The sequence below is a fragment of the Hypanus sabinus genome, chromosome 7, assembly GCF_030144855.1.
Source record: "Hypanus sabinus isolate sHypSab1 chromosome 7, sHypSab1.hap1, whole genome shotgun sequence".
NCBI lineage: Eukaryota > Metazoa > Chordata > Chondrichthyes > Myliobatiformes > Dasyatidae > Hypanus > Hypanus sabinus.
In genome coordinates, this window is record NC_082712.1 from 64,143,288 (window position 1) to 64,161,724 (window position 18,437).

The window sequence follows — 18,437 nt, forward strand, 5'->3', positions numbered from 1 at the left end:
ACTAAAGTGCATTGAGTGGTAACTTAAGCTCAGTCCTAACCCCGGCACTTAACTTGTCTTGCCCCTGGTGGTTGAATTGCAGAGCCGAATGGCGTTGGGGAGTAATGATCTCTTCATCCTGTCTGAGGAGCATTGCATTGACAGCATATGGCACCTCTGCAAGTTTGGTACTCTCCAAGTACTGTTTTTCAGTGTCAATTTCAGTGTGGTCAAATCATGACAAAATGCTCAAACCAATAAAGTTCTGTTTAGGCTTGGTTACTGTGCATTACATGGCACTTGTGTTCCGAAAAACCTAACATTTTCTGTCAACGTGGTAATCTGGTACTTTTGATAGGGATTTCTGCAAGCAATTGTAAGATGTGATGAATGTGTGTTGCAGCAAGAATGTCATTCCCCTGTGTAAAAAAGGCATGGATTTGTATGGCAATCGGTGACAGAAAGTGGTAATTCAGATTGCCTGTCTAAGTTAATCAGAACTAGTTCTGCATTGTTTAATTCAGGCCGTTGGCAAAATCAATCATTTTGGCATAGAAGAGACTTGTGATCATTATTAACAAGTAATATATTATCAGTGCTCATTTAATCCTAAAATTTTGAAAAAGTTTGACACATTAGAGACCATTCAACCATCATAGCCAATGCCAGTCAAAAGAGCTATGCAATCTAAGCCCAACCTTCAGCACTAGGATCTGTGTAACCCTGCAATTGAATCACTTCACAAGTACACACCCAAGTAAAATGTGACAAGGATTTTTATCTCTATCATCCATTTATGGTTTCCATGAGTACAGACCTCCATCATTCAAGGGTGGAAAAAAGTTGTTTCTTTCACTCCTGTCTAATCGTTCTACTACTTTTAAGTCCATGCTCTTTGGTTTTTGACCTCCTTGATAAGGAGAATAGGTCCTTCCTATTTACTTTGATTACTTAATTTTACATCAGTTAAATCTTCCCTTTGCCTTCTCTGATCCAAAGAATAATCCCAGTTGATTAAGCCTGTATGGCTGTAATTTTCCAATCTAAGCAACTCTTTAAACTTCCTCATGACTCAAGATTCAGGTTTATTTATCATATATACATCAAAACATACAGTGAAATGGTTTGTTTGTGTAACAGCTAACAAATCTTGAGTGTGTGCTAGGGGAAGCCCATAAGTTGGCGAGGCACCATCAACTCAGCAGAACAACACAGAACGCAACAAGCAACAAAACACATGCTGTCCCCCTCTCACCCACGCACATAGAGTTCTCTAACCCCAAGACAGTCTGTCTTCAGACTCCTGCCTCCAGTGGACTCGGATTTGGACTTGGACACGCAGACTTTGGACCATTGACTACCCTAGTGGACTTGGATTTGCAGATCTGGGCCTATAGCCATAGGGCCTCAGCTTCTGGACTTCCAATTTAGCACTTGGCATCTTCCAATTACCAAACTCTAGATTTGCCAATGACAGAACCCTGAACACTAGGCCCCTACCTCTGGTCTAACCAATTCACAAACCAAGGGTGTGATTGGATCTTGCTCCCCCAGCTTGCAAGGTACTCCAAATCCAGAATCCTCCAACTCCCTGACCTTGGGGGAGCCATCAGCCCTTCTATTCACTGGTCTGTCAATCCAACATCCCACTGGACATCATGGTGCAGCCTGCGGATGTGAGACATCTATGTCGCTGTCCTTAGAATGTGGAGAGGAATCTTGGTCTTCGGACTATCCTCTCATTCCTCCAATTCCCCCAGTTCCCCCACATCCCGATTCCTAAAACCCTAACCTGATCTCTAATTCATCTCTGATACCAAACTATCCCCATAAAATCCTAAAAAACACCTTTTTAAAAAAAAAACCTCTTAAAAACATTTAAAACTGAGTTGCAACCTCATTGGTACCATGTCACAGCTCAGTGCCATCTCCATCACCAGAACAATTTAATCTTTTGGTATCAGTTTACCCAGCATCATTACCAGTTAAAAGCCCAGATCCCCTGTCTCTTCTGAGGGTTTTACTCAAAAACATAATGTTAATAATTGGTACATATTGCAGCAGGAATCTATTCTCCCAGGTGGGGGGGGGGGAGGTGAAAATTTACTGAGCTATGGGGGAACAGTTTTTTAAAAATTTTGCGTTTGAATTGGATAATTTCACATAATGTATAAAACAGATCAGAAGGATGCTGAATGTGGGCTGACTTGACCCCATTTATTTTATGTGCATATTGTTCTGTCAAAACACCTTTTTGCTATGTCCCATAATAAATAACTCGAGTTGATCAATCATAACTACATTTATTTTACTTGCAGCAAGGGGAGAGCATCACTGCACAAGTGTTGGTGATAGCTCCAAATAAAGCCACTCCTTACTCATACAAGCACAGCTACCCACACTTCAGTTCAAGGGAAGGGTGCATTCTGTCCTGCTTGATCAGTGTACTTGTCATTCTTCCAGCCACCCATCTGCTGATCTACAGTTATTCAAGGACTCAGTTCATTGGTATAATGTTCACGAATACTATTGGCAAAGCACACTGGTACAATACATGTTCCATTTTGTTAGTACAAGTAAAGTACATTTCCACATGTCCCTAATCCACCATTCACTATGTTTAATGACTCTATGACTCATTTGATGTTTTCTTTTGTTGATTTTTGATGAGCATTAACAGAAAATATGCATTTGTATAGTACCAATGATATTGCAAAATATTTGCACTGGTAGAATGTGTTAAGTCTGCACTGAACCATGTACCTTTTAAATTTAAGAACTCATTTTGGATGATTTAATCTGGGGTGAGGTTTAGCTACTTGTTATATTAACTGGAATTCTCAGTTCCTCCACTGAGATCACCTGAACCCGAAACTGTTCCCACAGCCTGTGGGCTGACTTTCGAGAACTCTTCATCTCATGCTTTTGTTATATGTTGTTTATTTATTATTTTAAAATTTGCACAATTTGTTGCCTTTTGCACATTGGTTATTTGTCTAGTGTGCATTTTTTTCAAAAATTCAGTCATGTTTCTTCATATTTTTTGTGAATGCTCACAAGAAAGTGAATCTCAGGGTTGTATACAGTATGTACTTTGATCATTTACTTTGAACTGCTCAAAACAGTTTTTCTATAATACGTGGTGGTTATTCTTGGCTGTTTTACGCCACTGTATTCTGCTGGGTTACGCTATTCCTACAATACTGTTGGAGTAACTTCCAAAGTTTATTTCTAATGCTTAGTCAGAATATCTTACTGCTAGTGGAACTTGGGGAGGGGTTGGTATTACCATTTACCTTTTATTATCCTCCTGTTGTATGCAGTTCTTAAATTGGGTTATATTCCATTAAATTGTTGTAGGTTTATACAAACACAGAAAACCTATAGTGCAATACAGGCCCTTCAGCCCATAAAGTTGTGCCAAACATGTCCCTACCTTAGAAATTACTGGGCTTACCTATAGCTCTCTATTTTACTAAGCTCCATGTACCTGTCTAAAAGCCTCTTAAAAGACCCTATCGTATCAGCCTCCACCACCGTTGCTGGCAACCCATTCCATGCACTCACCACTCTGAGTAAAAAAACACTTACCCCTGACATCTTCTCTGTACCTACTCCCCAACACCTTAAACCTGTGTCCTCTTGTGGCAACCATTTCAGCCCTGGGAAAAAGCCTCCGACTATCCACACAATCAATGCCTCTCATCATCTTATACACCTCTATCAGGTCACCTCTCAGCCTCCTTCACCTCAAGGAGAAAAGGCAGAGTTCACTCAACCTGTTCTCATAAGGCATGCTCCCCAATCCAGCCAATATCCTTGTAAATCTACTCTGCATCATTTCTATGGCTTCCACATCCTTCCTGTAGCAAGGCGACCAGAACTAAGCACAGTACTCCAAGTGGGGTCTTCACATTTATCTGGGTTGAACTCCATCTGCCATTTCTCAGCCCAGTTTTGCATCCTATCAATGTCCCGCTGTAACCTCTGACAGCCCTCCACACTATCCACAACACCTCCAACCTTTGTGTCATCAGCAAACTTACTAACCCATCCCTCCACTTCCTCATCCAGGTCATTTATAAAAACCACAAAGAGTAAGGGTCCCAGAACAGATTCCTGAGGCACTCACTCCACTGATGACCAACCTCCATGCAGGATATGACCCGTCTACAACCACTGTTTGCCTTCTGTAGGCAAGCTAGTTCTGGATCCACAAAGCAATGTCCCCTTGGATCCCATGCCTCATTTTCTCAATGTCTTGCATGGGGTACCTTATCAAATGCCTTGCTGAAATCCATATACACTACATCTACTGCTCTTTCTTCATCAATGTGTTTAGTCACATCCTCAAAAAATTCAATCAGGCTTGTAAGGCACGACCCGCCCTTGACAAAGCCATGCTGACTACACCTAATCATTTTATACCTCTCCAAATGTTCATGAATCCTGCTTATCAGGATCTTCTCCATCAACTTACCAACCACTGAGGTAAGATTCACTGGTCTGTAATTCCCTGAGCTATCTCTACTCCCTTTCTTGAATAAAGGAACAACATCCGCAACCCTCCAATCCTCTGGAACCTCTCCCATCCCTATTGATGATACAAAGATCATCGCCAGAGGCTAAGGAATCTTCTCCCTCTCCTCTCACAGTAACCTAGGGTACATTTCGTCTAGTCCTGGCAACTTATCCAACTTGATGCATTCCAAAAGCTCCAGCGCATCCTCCTTCTTAATATCTCCATGCTCAAGCTTTTTAGTCTGCTGCAGGTCATCACTACGATCACTAAGATCCTTTTCCATAGTGAATACTGAAGTAAAGAATTCATTAAGTACCTCTGCTGTTTCCGCCGGTTCCATACACACTTTCCCACTGTCACACTTGATAGGTCCTATTCTTTCACGTCTTATCCTCTTGCTCTTCACATACTTGTAGAATGCCTTGGAGTTTTCCTTAATTCTGCCAGCACAGGCCTTTTCATGGCCCCTTCCGCCTCTCCTAATTTCCTTCTTAAGCTCCTTCCTAGTAGCCTTATAATCTTCTAGATCTATAACATTACCTAGCTCTCTGAACCTTTTGTAAGCTTCTTGATTAGATTTATTACAGCCTTTGTACACCACAATTCCTGTACCCTACCATAATTTCCCTGTCTCATTGGAATGTACCTATACAGAACTCTACATACATATCCCCTGAATATTTGCTACATTTTTTCTGTACTTTTCCCTGAGAACAATTTCCAATTTAAGCCTCCAGTTTCCTGCCTGAGAGCCTCATAATTCCCCTTACTCCAATAAACACTTTTCTAACTTGTCTGTTCCCATCTCTCTCCAATGCTGTTGTAAAGGAGATAGAATTATGATCACTATCTCCAAAATGTTCTCCCACTGAGAGATCTGACACCTGACCAGGTTCATTTACCAATACCAAATCAATTTCAGCCTCTCCTCTTGTAGGCTTATCTACATATTGTGTCAAGAAACCTTCCTGAACACACCTAACAAACTCCATCCCATCTTAAACCTCTTGCTCTGGTGAGATGCCAGCTGATATTTGGAAAAGTAAAATCTCGCATCATGACAACTGTTATTATTACACCTTTCCAAGATCTGTTTCCCTATCTGCTCCTCGATATCCCTGTTATTATTGAGCGGTCTATAAAAAAAACACCCAGTAAAGTTATTGACCCTTTCCTGTTCCTAACCTCCATCCACAGAGATTCCGTAGACAATCCCTACATGGCATCCACCTTTTCTGTATCCATGACACTATCTCTGATCAACAGTGCCATGCCCCCACCTCTTTTGCCTCCCTCCCTGTCCTTTCTGAAACATCTAAAAGCTGGCACTTGAAGTAACCAATCCTGTCCCTGAGCCATCCAAGTCTCTGTAATGGCCACCTCATCATATCTCCAAGTACTGTTCCATGTTCTAAGCTCATCCGCTTTGTTCACAAGACTCCTTGCATTAAAATGGACGCATCTCAAGCCTTCAATCCGAGCGCAGCCCTTCTCTATCACCTGCCCATCCTCCCTCGCACACTGTCTTCAAGCTTTCTCTATTTGTGAGCTGACCTCTTACCCAGTCTCTTCAGTTCAGTTCCCACCCCCCAGCAATTCTAGTTTAAACTCTCTCCAATAGCCTTAGCAAACCTCCTTGCCAGGATATTGGTCCCCCTGGGATTCAAGTGCAACCCGTCCTTTTTGTACAGGTCACACCTGCCCCAGAAGAGGTCCCAATGATCCAGAAATCTGAATCCCTGCCCCCTGCTCCAATCCCTCAGCCACACATTTATCCTCCACCTCATTCTATTCCTATTCTCACTGTCACGTGGCATAGGCAGTAATTCCGAGATTACTATCTTTGCTGTCCTGCTTCTCAACTTCCTTCCTAACTCCCTGTAGTCTTTTTTTTCAGGACCTCTTACCTTTTTTTACCTATGTCAATTGGTACCAATATGTACCATGACTTCTGGCTGTTCTCCCTCACACTACAGGATATCCTGGACACGATCTGAAACGTCCCAGACCCTGGCACCTGGGAGGCAAGCTACCATCTGAGTTTCTTTCCTGTGTCCACAGAATCGCCTGTCTGACCTCTTGACTATACAGTCCCCTATCACTACTGCCTTCCTCTTCCCTTCCCTGCCCTTTTGAGCCACAGGGCCAGACTCTGTGGCAGAGGCACGGCCACTGTCGCTTCCCCCATGTAGGCTGTCCCCCCCAGCAGTACTCAAACAGGAGTACTCATTGTCAAGTGGTACAACCACAGGGGTACCCTCTAGTTTATTTTGAATTTAATCCAATTCAGGGCATTTCATGTGTTCATTTATGACAATCACTATATGCAGATAGGAGGAAACATTTTTGCTTTCAACAAGAACACCTATCACTTCTAGAGTTAATTATTCAGTAATGTGTGACAATGATAAAGCCCTAGGTGTTCTTTTTATGGTAGTTTATTGCTGGTACAGCTGAATTATTTTGAACATTCCCCATTTTCTTTGAAGGAACACAGTGGTTAAGGATTATTTCCAAAAGATCAAATTCCAATGTTCTGAAGCATAGTTGTATTGAATGGTGGTCAGCAGAACATTCTGGTATACTGTGAACCACAAAAAGTACAGTATTGAACAGAGCTTTTCTCTAGTAAATGACCAGTTGCAAGGTGGGAATATTCAGCTAAAATATAATTCCCTGATCAAAATTGGTGCTTGACTGCTGTTTTCTGCCTGAATGGTCAGGGCTACAATCTTGAGTGAGTACATCTTTGAGTAATTGAGCTATGCTATCCTGAGCAGATTAAAAGCAAATAAAACATTAAATTTAATTGTACAATGGAATACACTTATGAAGGTCACAACAATTTTCTAGAAGTAACTACGAACGGTGTGATTACTTGTCCAAGTTAAAGTACTTGTCTAAATATGTCTGCTTCTGAAGTAATTGACTCAAAATTAACCTGTTGTAGTTAAATGACGAATCTGTTTATACTTTATTATAAGCCCTTGAAGCTGGTTTGCTGCTGCTTGTTGGTATGCCCTTTGGGTCATGAAGTTGTGTGATTGGAGTAGCCAAGTTTGAAATTTTGCTTTCCCCTTTTCCTCTTACAGAACACTGACTACTGAAGAGTGACAGGCCAACAAGATGGAGGACTGCCTTCACACGTCTTCAGAAAACTTGTCCAAACTGGTTAGCTGGGCTCACAGTCATGGAACAATTTGTAGTCTCATTCCAAACCTGAAGCACTTGTTGACTGAAGGGGCCCATGGAAATCTTACTGCAATGTGGGGTTGTGGCGCTGGCCATGCCTACCACTGGCCACTGGCTGTCACCTGCAGGACAGGATCCCAGGACAGAGTGTGCTTTCAGGACAGTAGAAGCTTTAACTCAGACAGCTCCAGCATCATTGCAGTATCTTCTGAGGCCCAGCAAAGCCCATCGGAGAAGTACCAAAGTAGATCCTCAAAAGGAAAGGCGGAGTTTTCAAGGAATAGAGATTCCTGTGATTTTTCATATAGTGAACATTCAGAGGTTGATGAAAATGTGGAAGAATATGATGGTGATTTATTTCACATGGCATGTGAGTCTTCTGCAACTGATGAAGACAGTGATTATGAATCACGGCTACAAAAGAACACACTGAAAAGGCGAGAAGCAGGGCCTTTGCTTGCACTGGACTCTCCAAATCACCTTTCTCATGAAAACAGTAATGAAGTTATTGTAAAAAAGATTAAGCAAGAGGGTCCTGAAGACTATTACATTGTGACAAATGCTGAAATAGCTCTAGACAATGAGAGTTCCTCTGTAACTGTGAGATCCAAGCCGAAGCCTGGTCCTGCTTCCTATTTAGGTCCTACCAAATCTTCAGCCCTCCTTCCTGCTAGTCACATGCCCGAAAGGACTGAGTCAAAAGCTGTTTCTATTATTCCACCAAATACGACAAGGACAATGGGTCCCAAGTCTGGGAAGAGTTGTACGTCTTCACAGAAGAAGCTAAATGATGGTCAAGGAACTGGACAGCAGTTAGTTCTTCAAATGCCAGTCAGCACTTCGGGAGGAAACCAGCAGATCAATATCCCATTGTCAGCCCTCCAGCTTCCTGGCCAAGAGGAGCAGAATGCTTCTGAAGACATAGGAGTACAGCTGGTAAAGACCAGAGCATCCAGTGAGGTTTCATTATCTCCATCTATCAGTGCAGAACCTGAAGTCAGCTCAAGTCAGCAGCAGTCAAGTTTGCTTCAGTCCCTGGCAAAAGATGTCAGTGTACAATCATCAGCAGCAGGTAAGAAAGCTCAATTAACATAGCACTTTGGTCCTGCAATTTGTGGTTTCTGTAACTGTAATTGCAATGTGAGAGGTAGTTTCAGTTTGAAGTCTTTCTAACATCTAATATTCTATTGTATTGATTTTTCAGGCAATGATAGGGCAGACTGATTTTTGGGGGGGGGGGGGGATTTTCTTCCGAAGCGTTGATTTCCCCTTGTAAGTAATGTTTGTCCAAGCAGCAAAGCTGACCAAATTTTTCTTGTTACCAGATTAGCATCTTTTAAATATTAACAGGTAATTTGAAGCTGTGGACAATAAATAGTGAAAAAAATTGGTCTTAATTAACCTCAATGTTGGTGGGTGGAAGGGTCTGGGGTGGTGATGCATGAGGGATGAGAAGGGTAGATCCAGTTTGTTTGTCTGTGAAACTCCTAAATGAATGAAGTTTGTAATATAAAAAGGACATAGTTTCAATTCCTATCTGAGTCTGCCAATGTACTTTATTAGACTGCTTATTTAGATTGCACTTATTTTTAACCTATTAAAACCAACAATTTTGCTATATGTTTTTACAAACTAGTTTTGCTTTTTTTTAAACCTTTAAGAATTTGTATTTGTTGGGTAATAGATTTAAGAACCAATGCTTTAAAAATAGTTCTGAGTTTCCTTCAAGTCGTGACCAAATGCTACAAAAACAGGTTCTGTTGTCTTTGTGTTCTACTTTCTGGTTTGTTGATTTTCTTTTTCACACTTGTAGAGCACCATTTTGGAGTAAGTTACAGATTAACAGTAAATTCTTATCTACTTAACTTGGGTTCTTCGATCCATGTGAATAATTATTTAGCTTTAAAGTACTAGAAACAATGCATCTGCTTTTCTCTTCAATTGCAGTTATATAATAGAATTACTTTTGGTTAGTACAGTCCAAAAAGACTAGTCGTATTTTGATAAATGTTCAACAAACACATCAAACATGTCTTTTGAATACCTACAGAGATGACTTTAGGGTGCCATTTAACATAATTATACGAATTGATGTGTGGGCTCTAGTTCCATATTTGTAATATGGCTGGCAGATACTTGCTTTCTTTTTAGCGATAGGTGGGTACTTAGCTATCCCAATCATGAATACAAAGTATGGAGATGAAGCATTTACAGCTTTGTTGCCATTTTGAAGCATTTATATTTTTAATTAAGTTTTGTTTCAGTGCCAAGTAGCTTTATAGTAACATATGGTTTTGTTAGTTTCTCACGCTGGATCTCAAGCAACCAGCTCCCAAACACTGCCAAGAGATTTTAGGAGTGAAAGCCAAAATAACTTCTTACAGAGTCTTCCAAGACCCAGTAAATTTGATACATTGGTGGTTTAAAAACAGTGTTTGTTGTTGAATTCCTGATATGGTACCTGCATCTCTCCCAAATTTATTAGATTTTATTTATAGCACCGAATATACACCAGGTTTATAACATTATTAGTGTCTCATCCATCCTTAACATAATATCCTAACTTTGCTTCCTGCCTCTTGAGAACTTGGGTAGCTATTCTTAAGTACATGAAAATTGTTCATTTCTACCTACTTTGTTTTTCTACAAGTTTGACATTTTTACCATGAGAGAAACTCCTTCATGGATTCATTTGTGATTGACTTGCACTTGAGACTCCTGCACAAGTGAAAGCAGCCGCTCTTGCTCCCAGTGATCCAGTCCAGATCATTGAAAGGAGTTTGCACATCTCCTCAGACTTTGTGTTTCCCTTTGGTGCTCCAGTATCTCCCACATCCAAAGCACGCTGGTCGATTAATAGGCCACTGTAACTTTAGCCCTTGGCGTAGATAAGTGGCAAAATATATTAAAGGGAAGTTGATAGGCTTGGGAAACTGAATGAATTACAGGATTGCAGGGAAGTAAGGTGAGGTAACGGAGTGCTTTGTAGGGCTCAGCAGATGCACGATGGGCTGAATGGCCTCTTCCAATGTCACAATAAATATATACCCTGCCATACCCCTCTATTATTTCAGTTTGTCACCTGTCAACCTTTATCTTGCTAGAAATAGGAAAGAACCCCAATCTGTTTGAATTTTGGTTTTGCTGTCTCTTTTGTTGTGACTATTTTCAGGATTTCTCTAGGTTATGACATGACTCTATTCCAGATAATAGTCCTTAACCTGAATTGCTTGTAAGTTGGAAAGAGAAGCTATCATCCAGCCTTAAGTCACTGAATGAGCAAGTGAATCTGCTCAGTGCTCCTATTTCTGCTCAGCTTGACCCAGCCCCTGATTGTTGTAGCTTGGGGTGGAGTGGGGTAAGTGTTGGTAGAGAAGGTACATGTTTATGTCCCATTCCCACCCCACAAATTCTTTCAGCCCTAAATCCATCCCCATCCACCTAGTTGGGTTTCAATGTTTGCCTGTATTTATATATACACTGTCCATTAGTTGGGCATTCATAACTTGGGGAGGAGATGTATAGCATTTGCCCGATAGTTTTGCACAATAGAGTGTAAATTTGTGCCTGATGAAGTAGGTGTATTCTAACCCAGGTGATCCAAAAATTGTTGATGTGCAATATTTTTGGTCAGCAACACCATGTAAAATATCAATATTGGTATTGCGTGCATGTAGGTAAGTGTTATGTCATAATGAGTTATCTCCTTTTCACTATCAAATCTGATACATAAGTGGTTTTAATGCAAAATATTCTATAATTATAAAGATGGAGGTGGAAAGCGGAAATAGTGGCTACATATAAGGAATGATTTGTGTGCAGTTTCTAATCTGAATCTTAAGTTTTTTTTACAGTAGATTCTCTAAGAGCAGTTGCTTTTAGCTTGTGCCTTCCCTACATAGGTTAATAATCAGCATTATACCAATTTGACTTGAGCACCAAATGGGCTATTTACATCTTTACAGCTAACTGACTTGTTGCTGATTGCTGAGTTTATTTTCATAGACGTGCATTTATTTATAGTCCAATATGTTAGGTTATTATTAGAGTTATAGATCTTGGGGAGCAGTTGATGACGTTCAGTGTGTGCTATTTATGAATTTGTGCATCATCTTGAAGGTTAACACATTGAAGGTACAGTATTTGTAATTTGGATGTTGACTTGTACTCTGGTTGTGCAAGCTACTGGAAATCTCTGTAGTAATTTTATTTTGTGTGATTCCATTTATTCTTAGCAACATCTACATCTGTGTGACACAAATTAGTAAGGCTTTATGCTACTCCTCTATCCATGTTAAATTTCTCTTTGGATACATTGTAATTTATTTTTATACAAATCAATATATATTGCTTTTTTAAAAAAAACAAGCCTTTCAAAAATGGTGATGTCTTGATTGGCTCTAATACTGTTTTATTTTGTATTAGTTTGGTTGAGATATTGGAGTAATCTGTGATAATAAATGTAACCAGCTTCATCAATTCTACACATTAGCTTAATTTTCCACTGATTTAGATATATGCATAGTTTTTTCCAAAAGGTAATTTGATATTTACTTGGATAGGGCAAATTTCAAGCCCTTAGAGAAGGGTAGTTATGCGTATTTTAAGGTAGCTACCATGTGAACTTGATTGAATTGTCTTGAGTTTATCTGGTGCTCTGATATTGCAAACAAGATTTAATGTTGGAAATACCCTGTGTTTAACTATGGCATGTACCATAAGTGTACAGCATTTAATCCTGCAATTAGAAAATAAAGATCTGTGTATTTTACTCTTTAGGAATTTTAAGTTGAGGCTAGTGTCTGTCATCATTAGTTAATATATGTATAATGCATTCAAAATGTTTAATTACTGTAGCACTTTGTCTAGGACCTGCCAGCAGAAGTGCTGGATGTGGGTTCAATTACAACCTGGGATTCATAGACCTCTTGCTTAATGGCATTGGTCCATGGCATAAAAAGTTTGGTAAATCAGAAGGCAATTTATCAGGTTATAATGCACCTGTTTGGCAGCCTGCAAACTGATGGATACTCCATAACTTCAACCTGCCCAACCAAGCACATCCTGAAACTTAGTAAGAATTGTATGGGTCAATCAAAGGAAAGCTAAATATAATTTTATCAGAGAGAGAGGAGAAAGAAGATTCCTTCCATCGCCTGACCACAGGTCATCTTTCTTGGAATACTTGTGAATATCTTTTTCAACTCTGTACTTGAGTACTTGGTCATTGTTTTTCTGATTTACCTCCTTTCTTCCAGTTTCTATACACTTCAAATCAAGAAATGCTATCTATGTATTTCATCTGACACCACGTCCAAACATTCCTGTAACTGGAACATCATTCTGATGCGCTCTTTTGATTAAAAAAAAGTCTTGATGGTCCCTCTTGATGGTTTTTGAAACTTCTCTCCCCTGCACTTTGATTTCTGTTTGAAAATGAATGGGAATTGAATTTAAAATACAGGTTTGCTTTCTTGTAGCACCTTTCATATTCTTCCAGGATATTTTAAAACATTTTGCAGCAGATGAGTTGCTTTGTGAAATGTACATGCCATAGTATAGGGTTGTTCATTAGTATTTTGTCAGTGACTATTTTTTATTCTCTTGAGAAAGGAATTCAGGAATCCACTTAATTTTGTGCTGGGACTTTCATCTGCTCTTAAAAATTATTTGTGTGATCATTGTGTGGAATGGTATGATTTGTGAAGTTCCATACAAACAGAACAGTACGTCTTTAAGTACATTAAAATTTATTTTTAAATTTATTGCATAAACAAGGCCGGCATTAATTCTTCATCATTTTTTAGCACTTTGAGAAGATGGCAGTGGGTCATTGCATCTGTTCTCCCAGTGAAGATGTTCCCACATTGTTTTGGGTGGGGGAGTTCTGACATCTAAGCCCAGTGATCACAAAGGAATTATGATCATATTTCCAAGTCAGGATGGCGTGCGGCTTGCAGTGAATCAGCAGGTTGTTGTACTTGCATGCATCTGTATTTCCTTGTCCTTCTAGGTGATAAAGATCCAGATTTTGGGAAAATTCTTGGGAGTACCATGGGTGAGTAATTGCAGTCCATTTTGTAGATTAAAGACAAGTATGCTGCAAGGAATGATTCATCCAGGTCAGCAAGTCTACTGTATCAAGCTTCTCACTTGTGTTTTGAAATTGATTGAAAGGGTTTGTACTATGATGAGATTGACTGACTTGCTGCAGGATACCTCGTCTCAGAGCTGCTCTTGAGACTGCACCATTCACATGACTAATCTGGCAAAGTTCACCAGCAGGATGTTGACAGCAGGGGAGTTGGTAATGCTATTACCATGGAATGTTTAGGGTAAGTGAGTTACACTCATTGTTTTCGAGAACTTCTGGGGCAGCAATGTTATTTGCTCATGCCTAAATCTTGCTGTGGTCTTCAAGTTCAAGTTTATTGTCATTCAACTGTATACAAGAATACTGCCAAACGAAACAATGTTCCTCCAGACCAGGGTGTACAATACAGAACCTATGAGACACACACAGCACATAAAATAATATTAGCACAAATACAATAACAAATAATGTGCATTTACGACACAAATTTAAAAAAATAAACAGAATAACCCTACTGGTGCTGAGACCTGGGTGTTGGCAAGGGCATCTCACGGCCTGTGGGAAGTATCTGTTAGTCATCCTAACAATCCATGTCCTGATGCTCCGGTGCCTTCTGCCTGATAGTAGGGGTCTAAGAGATTGTTGGATGGATGCGAGGGATCCTTAACAATTCTAAGGTCCCTGAATACACAGCACTCCTGATAAATATCTCAGATGCATGGAACAGAGACGTGATGATCCTCTAAGCCAGGGGTCGGCAACGTTTACCACTGAAAGAGCCAATATGGACCCATTTCCCACAGAAGAGAAAACACTGGGAGCCACAACACCCGTATGACATTTAAAATGAAATAGCACTGCATACAACGGTTTTTTTTTGCCTTTATGCTATGTATAAACAAACTATAATGTGTTTCATTTATGAAATTGATGAACTCCCGCAGAGAAAACGAAATTACATTTCTGCATGCAACAAAAACATTTTGAACTCCGAAAAAAAGACGTTGGGTTGAAGGTTACTCCACAGTTAGCCTACCTTGGATCGAAGAATTAAAAGAAAGCGCGCACTGGCGGGTGTCAGGCATTGGCAGTGGTGATGTATATTAATAGCGATAAAAAACACGTAGCGGTGTGCTACACGCAGCGCTAAAATAAAGACACTGCAGTCAAAGGTAACTTTATTCAAACTAAACAGCCTTGCTTTAAAGCCTCCCTCAATCCGTCCCCGTGGGCGCAGATGCTCCAAAAGACACGTACTCACAAACCCCCGTAGGCTATCTCCCTTAGCCGGAACGGTGGCTAATTGTGAGCCGGTTCGGATGTGCCAGGAAATGGGGTCTCCACAACGTTTTATTTAGATTGTACAAGATCACCATAATGTTCAAATTTCGAATTACATTTCAAAAACTAACAAACCACGGGGAGCCGCAGCACAGAGATGAAAGAGGCGCATGCGGCTCCGGAGCCGCGGGTTGCCGACCCCTGCTCCAAGCAGTTCTCACAGTCCTTTGTTGAGTCTTGAGTTCAGTTGGCTTGCAAATACCATACCAGATGGTGATGCAGCTAGTCAGGACACTTTTAATGGTGCTCTTGTAAAAATTTGTTAAAATGGGACAGAGTGGGGATGGAGGAGGAGCCTTACTCATCTTTCTCCTCAGGAAGTCGAGACCATTGCTGTGCTTTATTGACTAAAGCAGTGGTGTTGAGGGACCAGTTGAAATTGTCCATTAAGTGTGCTCCCAGATACTTGGTGCTCCTAACACTTGCCATGGAGGAGCTGTTTATGTGCACTGAGAAGTGGTCAGCCTGCTCCTTCCTAAATTCTACAATCATCTCTTAAGTTTTGTCTACATTGAGACTCAAGTTGTGCCTGCACCATTCAACCAGCTGTTGTACCTCCTCTCTGTACACTGTCACATCATCGTGGCTTGTAGTCGTGAGTAGTGTCACATGCTGGGAAATAATTAACTGCATTCTTCATATTTAAACAATTTGATCTTTGGTAATTTCAGACCTGGTAAATTTGACTAATTATCATTTAACAGTGTTCTGGTTGCATGCGATCTTGCATTTTTAAAAATTTAAATAAAACACAAAGAAACATTTTTTGTTGCTCAGCTGTGATTATTTATATTGGCCCCATGGCTTGTAGTGTAAGAACTTTCCAGTTAGCTTTCAATCATGTAAATAAATGTTTTTAGTGTAATAACTAGAACAATGTGAAGGCATTCAGACAGAAACACTGAGCTACTCAAGTTACTGAAGTGACTGAGCTAAATTAAATACACTGCACATACCTCTGGTGCAGCACAATATAAACAGTGCCTTTGTTTCTGTAGGTTAGGGATTTCTTTTGTACTGGAGATAATCAGGACAAAATAAACAAATTGCAATTTTCTATGAAAAAGATTCCCAAGTTTTAACTACTACCTTCTGCTGACTTTGCATAACTTTGCTTAATTGGGCAATGAGGGCCTCTGTATGATGGAATGAAGAATTGGCCAGAACTGCTAGTCGTGGTCTTTATTTAGTAATCAATTGCTAGAAAGGGTGTACTTGTGACCATTAGATAAGGCTCATGTGTGATCACTTTCTAGTTATTGTCCTGAACCTGTGTTGAATGAACACAGTAAGGTACAGGATTGCTCAGTGATTGATTAAGCTCAGATGAGCAAAGGTCTTTGGGATTAGAAGCAATCATTGCCAGTGTGCTTCTGTTGACTTTTACTGTTGCAGGCAGATCTTTAGTGGGCAGTGCTGCCAGCAGTTATAGTAAAATGCCAACAGGATTTCAGGCAATATGAATTATTTTGTGTAACATTTTCAGTTCACCTTAAAGCTACCCTTGCCACTTGAAGGAAATCACTTTGACTGCATAATTGCTTAGCTAAAATGTTATACACCAAGTTTGAAGGAGCAAATTGAAGTACGCGGGGTGAATAAAGGTAACAATAAAAATAAGAAATTACAAAAAGGAATTCTGAGAAAGTAAGTAAAAACTAAGTCCTAAGTACTTGTACTTGTAATTCTATTCATTTAAAACTATTGTTTTTAATCTGTTTTTTAATTTAAAATTTGATATTGAGGTTTTTTTTATGTCAGTATATTGAAAAGCTTTGATTAATGTCACAGCTCTGAGCAAAGGCATCCATAAAAGGCTTCCAGATGTTTATGGACAATCATTGCTGTGGCACATGACCCGATTACATTCACCAAGGCCCATGCTTCAACAATGGGCTTTGCCACATGATTCAGGATAATCATTGCCAGGAAAATTGGCCTTCAGACCTGGACCAGGTAAGTTTGAGGCAGTGGAGAATGTGAAAGCAGGCAAGGGAATCCATTCCACAAAACCAGCTCTTTTTGTATGTGAATTTCATCAGAGTGCAGTTCAAATGAGCATCAAATTACGTGTTTATTGTTGGGCTTGCATTACTAGCCTAATCTGCATGTTATCTTTTAAACTGAGATTGTGAAAGTGAGAGAGAGAGAGAGAGAGAGAGATAAAACAATTAACAACTACATAATCATGCAGGGCTCCAGTCCTATGCAGTAGAGCTGGTGGTTATGAGTAAGTGAGTGGATGGCAAATTCTAGCATCTCTTTAAAAACAGAGGAAATAAAGGCTTATTATACTGACAAGAACTTCATAAACTAAGTGTGCTAACATACCGAACTTGCGGTTTTAATGGTTGGGTTCACCACTGTTCCCTTGAAGGTGCACAGCCGCAATGTAACTGAAATGCTCCTGTGCATATATCCTTTGTTGTTGCGCAGCTGGAATTTTCTTTTATGTAATGTTAATGTTATTTTGAAATTATGTTAAGATAAGTTTGAAATCTGTTAATTGTGAAATGCCCTTTAAAAAAAGTTAATATCCATAAATTTTCTAAATACTGTTAGCAGTTACTTTGAAACATTTTACAGTTTCAAAGTATCTACATTATAATTGTTTCAAGTTGCAACACTGTTACAAATTATAACATTAAACACAGAATGGAAGTTGGTAACTCATTGTTAATAAACCACTGGCCCACTGAACACCAAGACCATCCTGTCAAAACATTTTACTTTTGACATTGTGCCTGTCTGTTGCTTTGATTGCCTGACATGGTTCACTTGTGTTGTGAGTTGTAGTTTGCATTTCTTTGATGTGCATATTACAGAAAATCATTTAAAGAGCCACCCAGTTTTCAGGCCATGTAAAAATTTCCTGAGCAGAGCAATGGTTGGTTTGCGCAGCTGTAAATAAATTTAGAGTGAACAGTGTTCTTCATAATGTTAGAATGAGATTGGGATCTAATCTGCATTTTTAACTTTGTTCCTGTACATGGTATTGCATAAGCATCTTTTTAATGGTACTGTTTGTTAATTTCCTTGGGTTTAGAGGTTTCTTTAACATTTTGAAGGCACAAGAAAATGTTAATCAAAGGAGGAATAATTCTACCAAAGGCTGAATTGAGATTTCATTTTTAAGCAGAAACTCACATGGTGTGCATCTGGTCAGTTGGAGGGTGGACAGGGTGGCACTGGAAATTATATGTTGGGGTGTATTTATAACTCTGAAACACACTTTAATGTGCCCAATCGGATTTCTCTGCTTTAAACCAAAGAATAATCCTTTGGTTATTTCAACAGTATATGTTCTCT

General features: G+C 39.8%; 1 protein-coding gene across 5 annotated transcripts in view; it reads left to right on the forward strand.

Moving 5' to 3' along the window:
• The window catches only part of LOC132396856 (uncharacterized protein KIAA1958), a 176,539-nt gene that overhangs the window by 45,830 nt on the left and 112,272 nt on the right, over positions 1-18,437 (forward strand). For 4 of the 5 annotated variants that reach the window (XR_009513153.1, XM_059974842.1, XM_059974846.1 and 1 more), the window contains exons 1-2: positions 7,054-7,238; positions 7,594-8,765. Coding sequence is in view for 4 of the 5 variants with exons in the window: in XM_059974842.1 (XP_059830825.1) it covers positions 7,628-8,765 (1,138 nt within the window). In the remaining variant the exon portion in view is untranslated. Of the gene's footprint in view, positions 1-7,053; positions 7,239-7,593; positions 8,766-18,437 lie in introns of those variants that run through there. The other variant, XM_059974843.1, reaches the window with a different exon arrangement.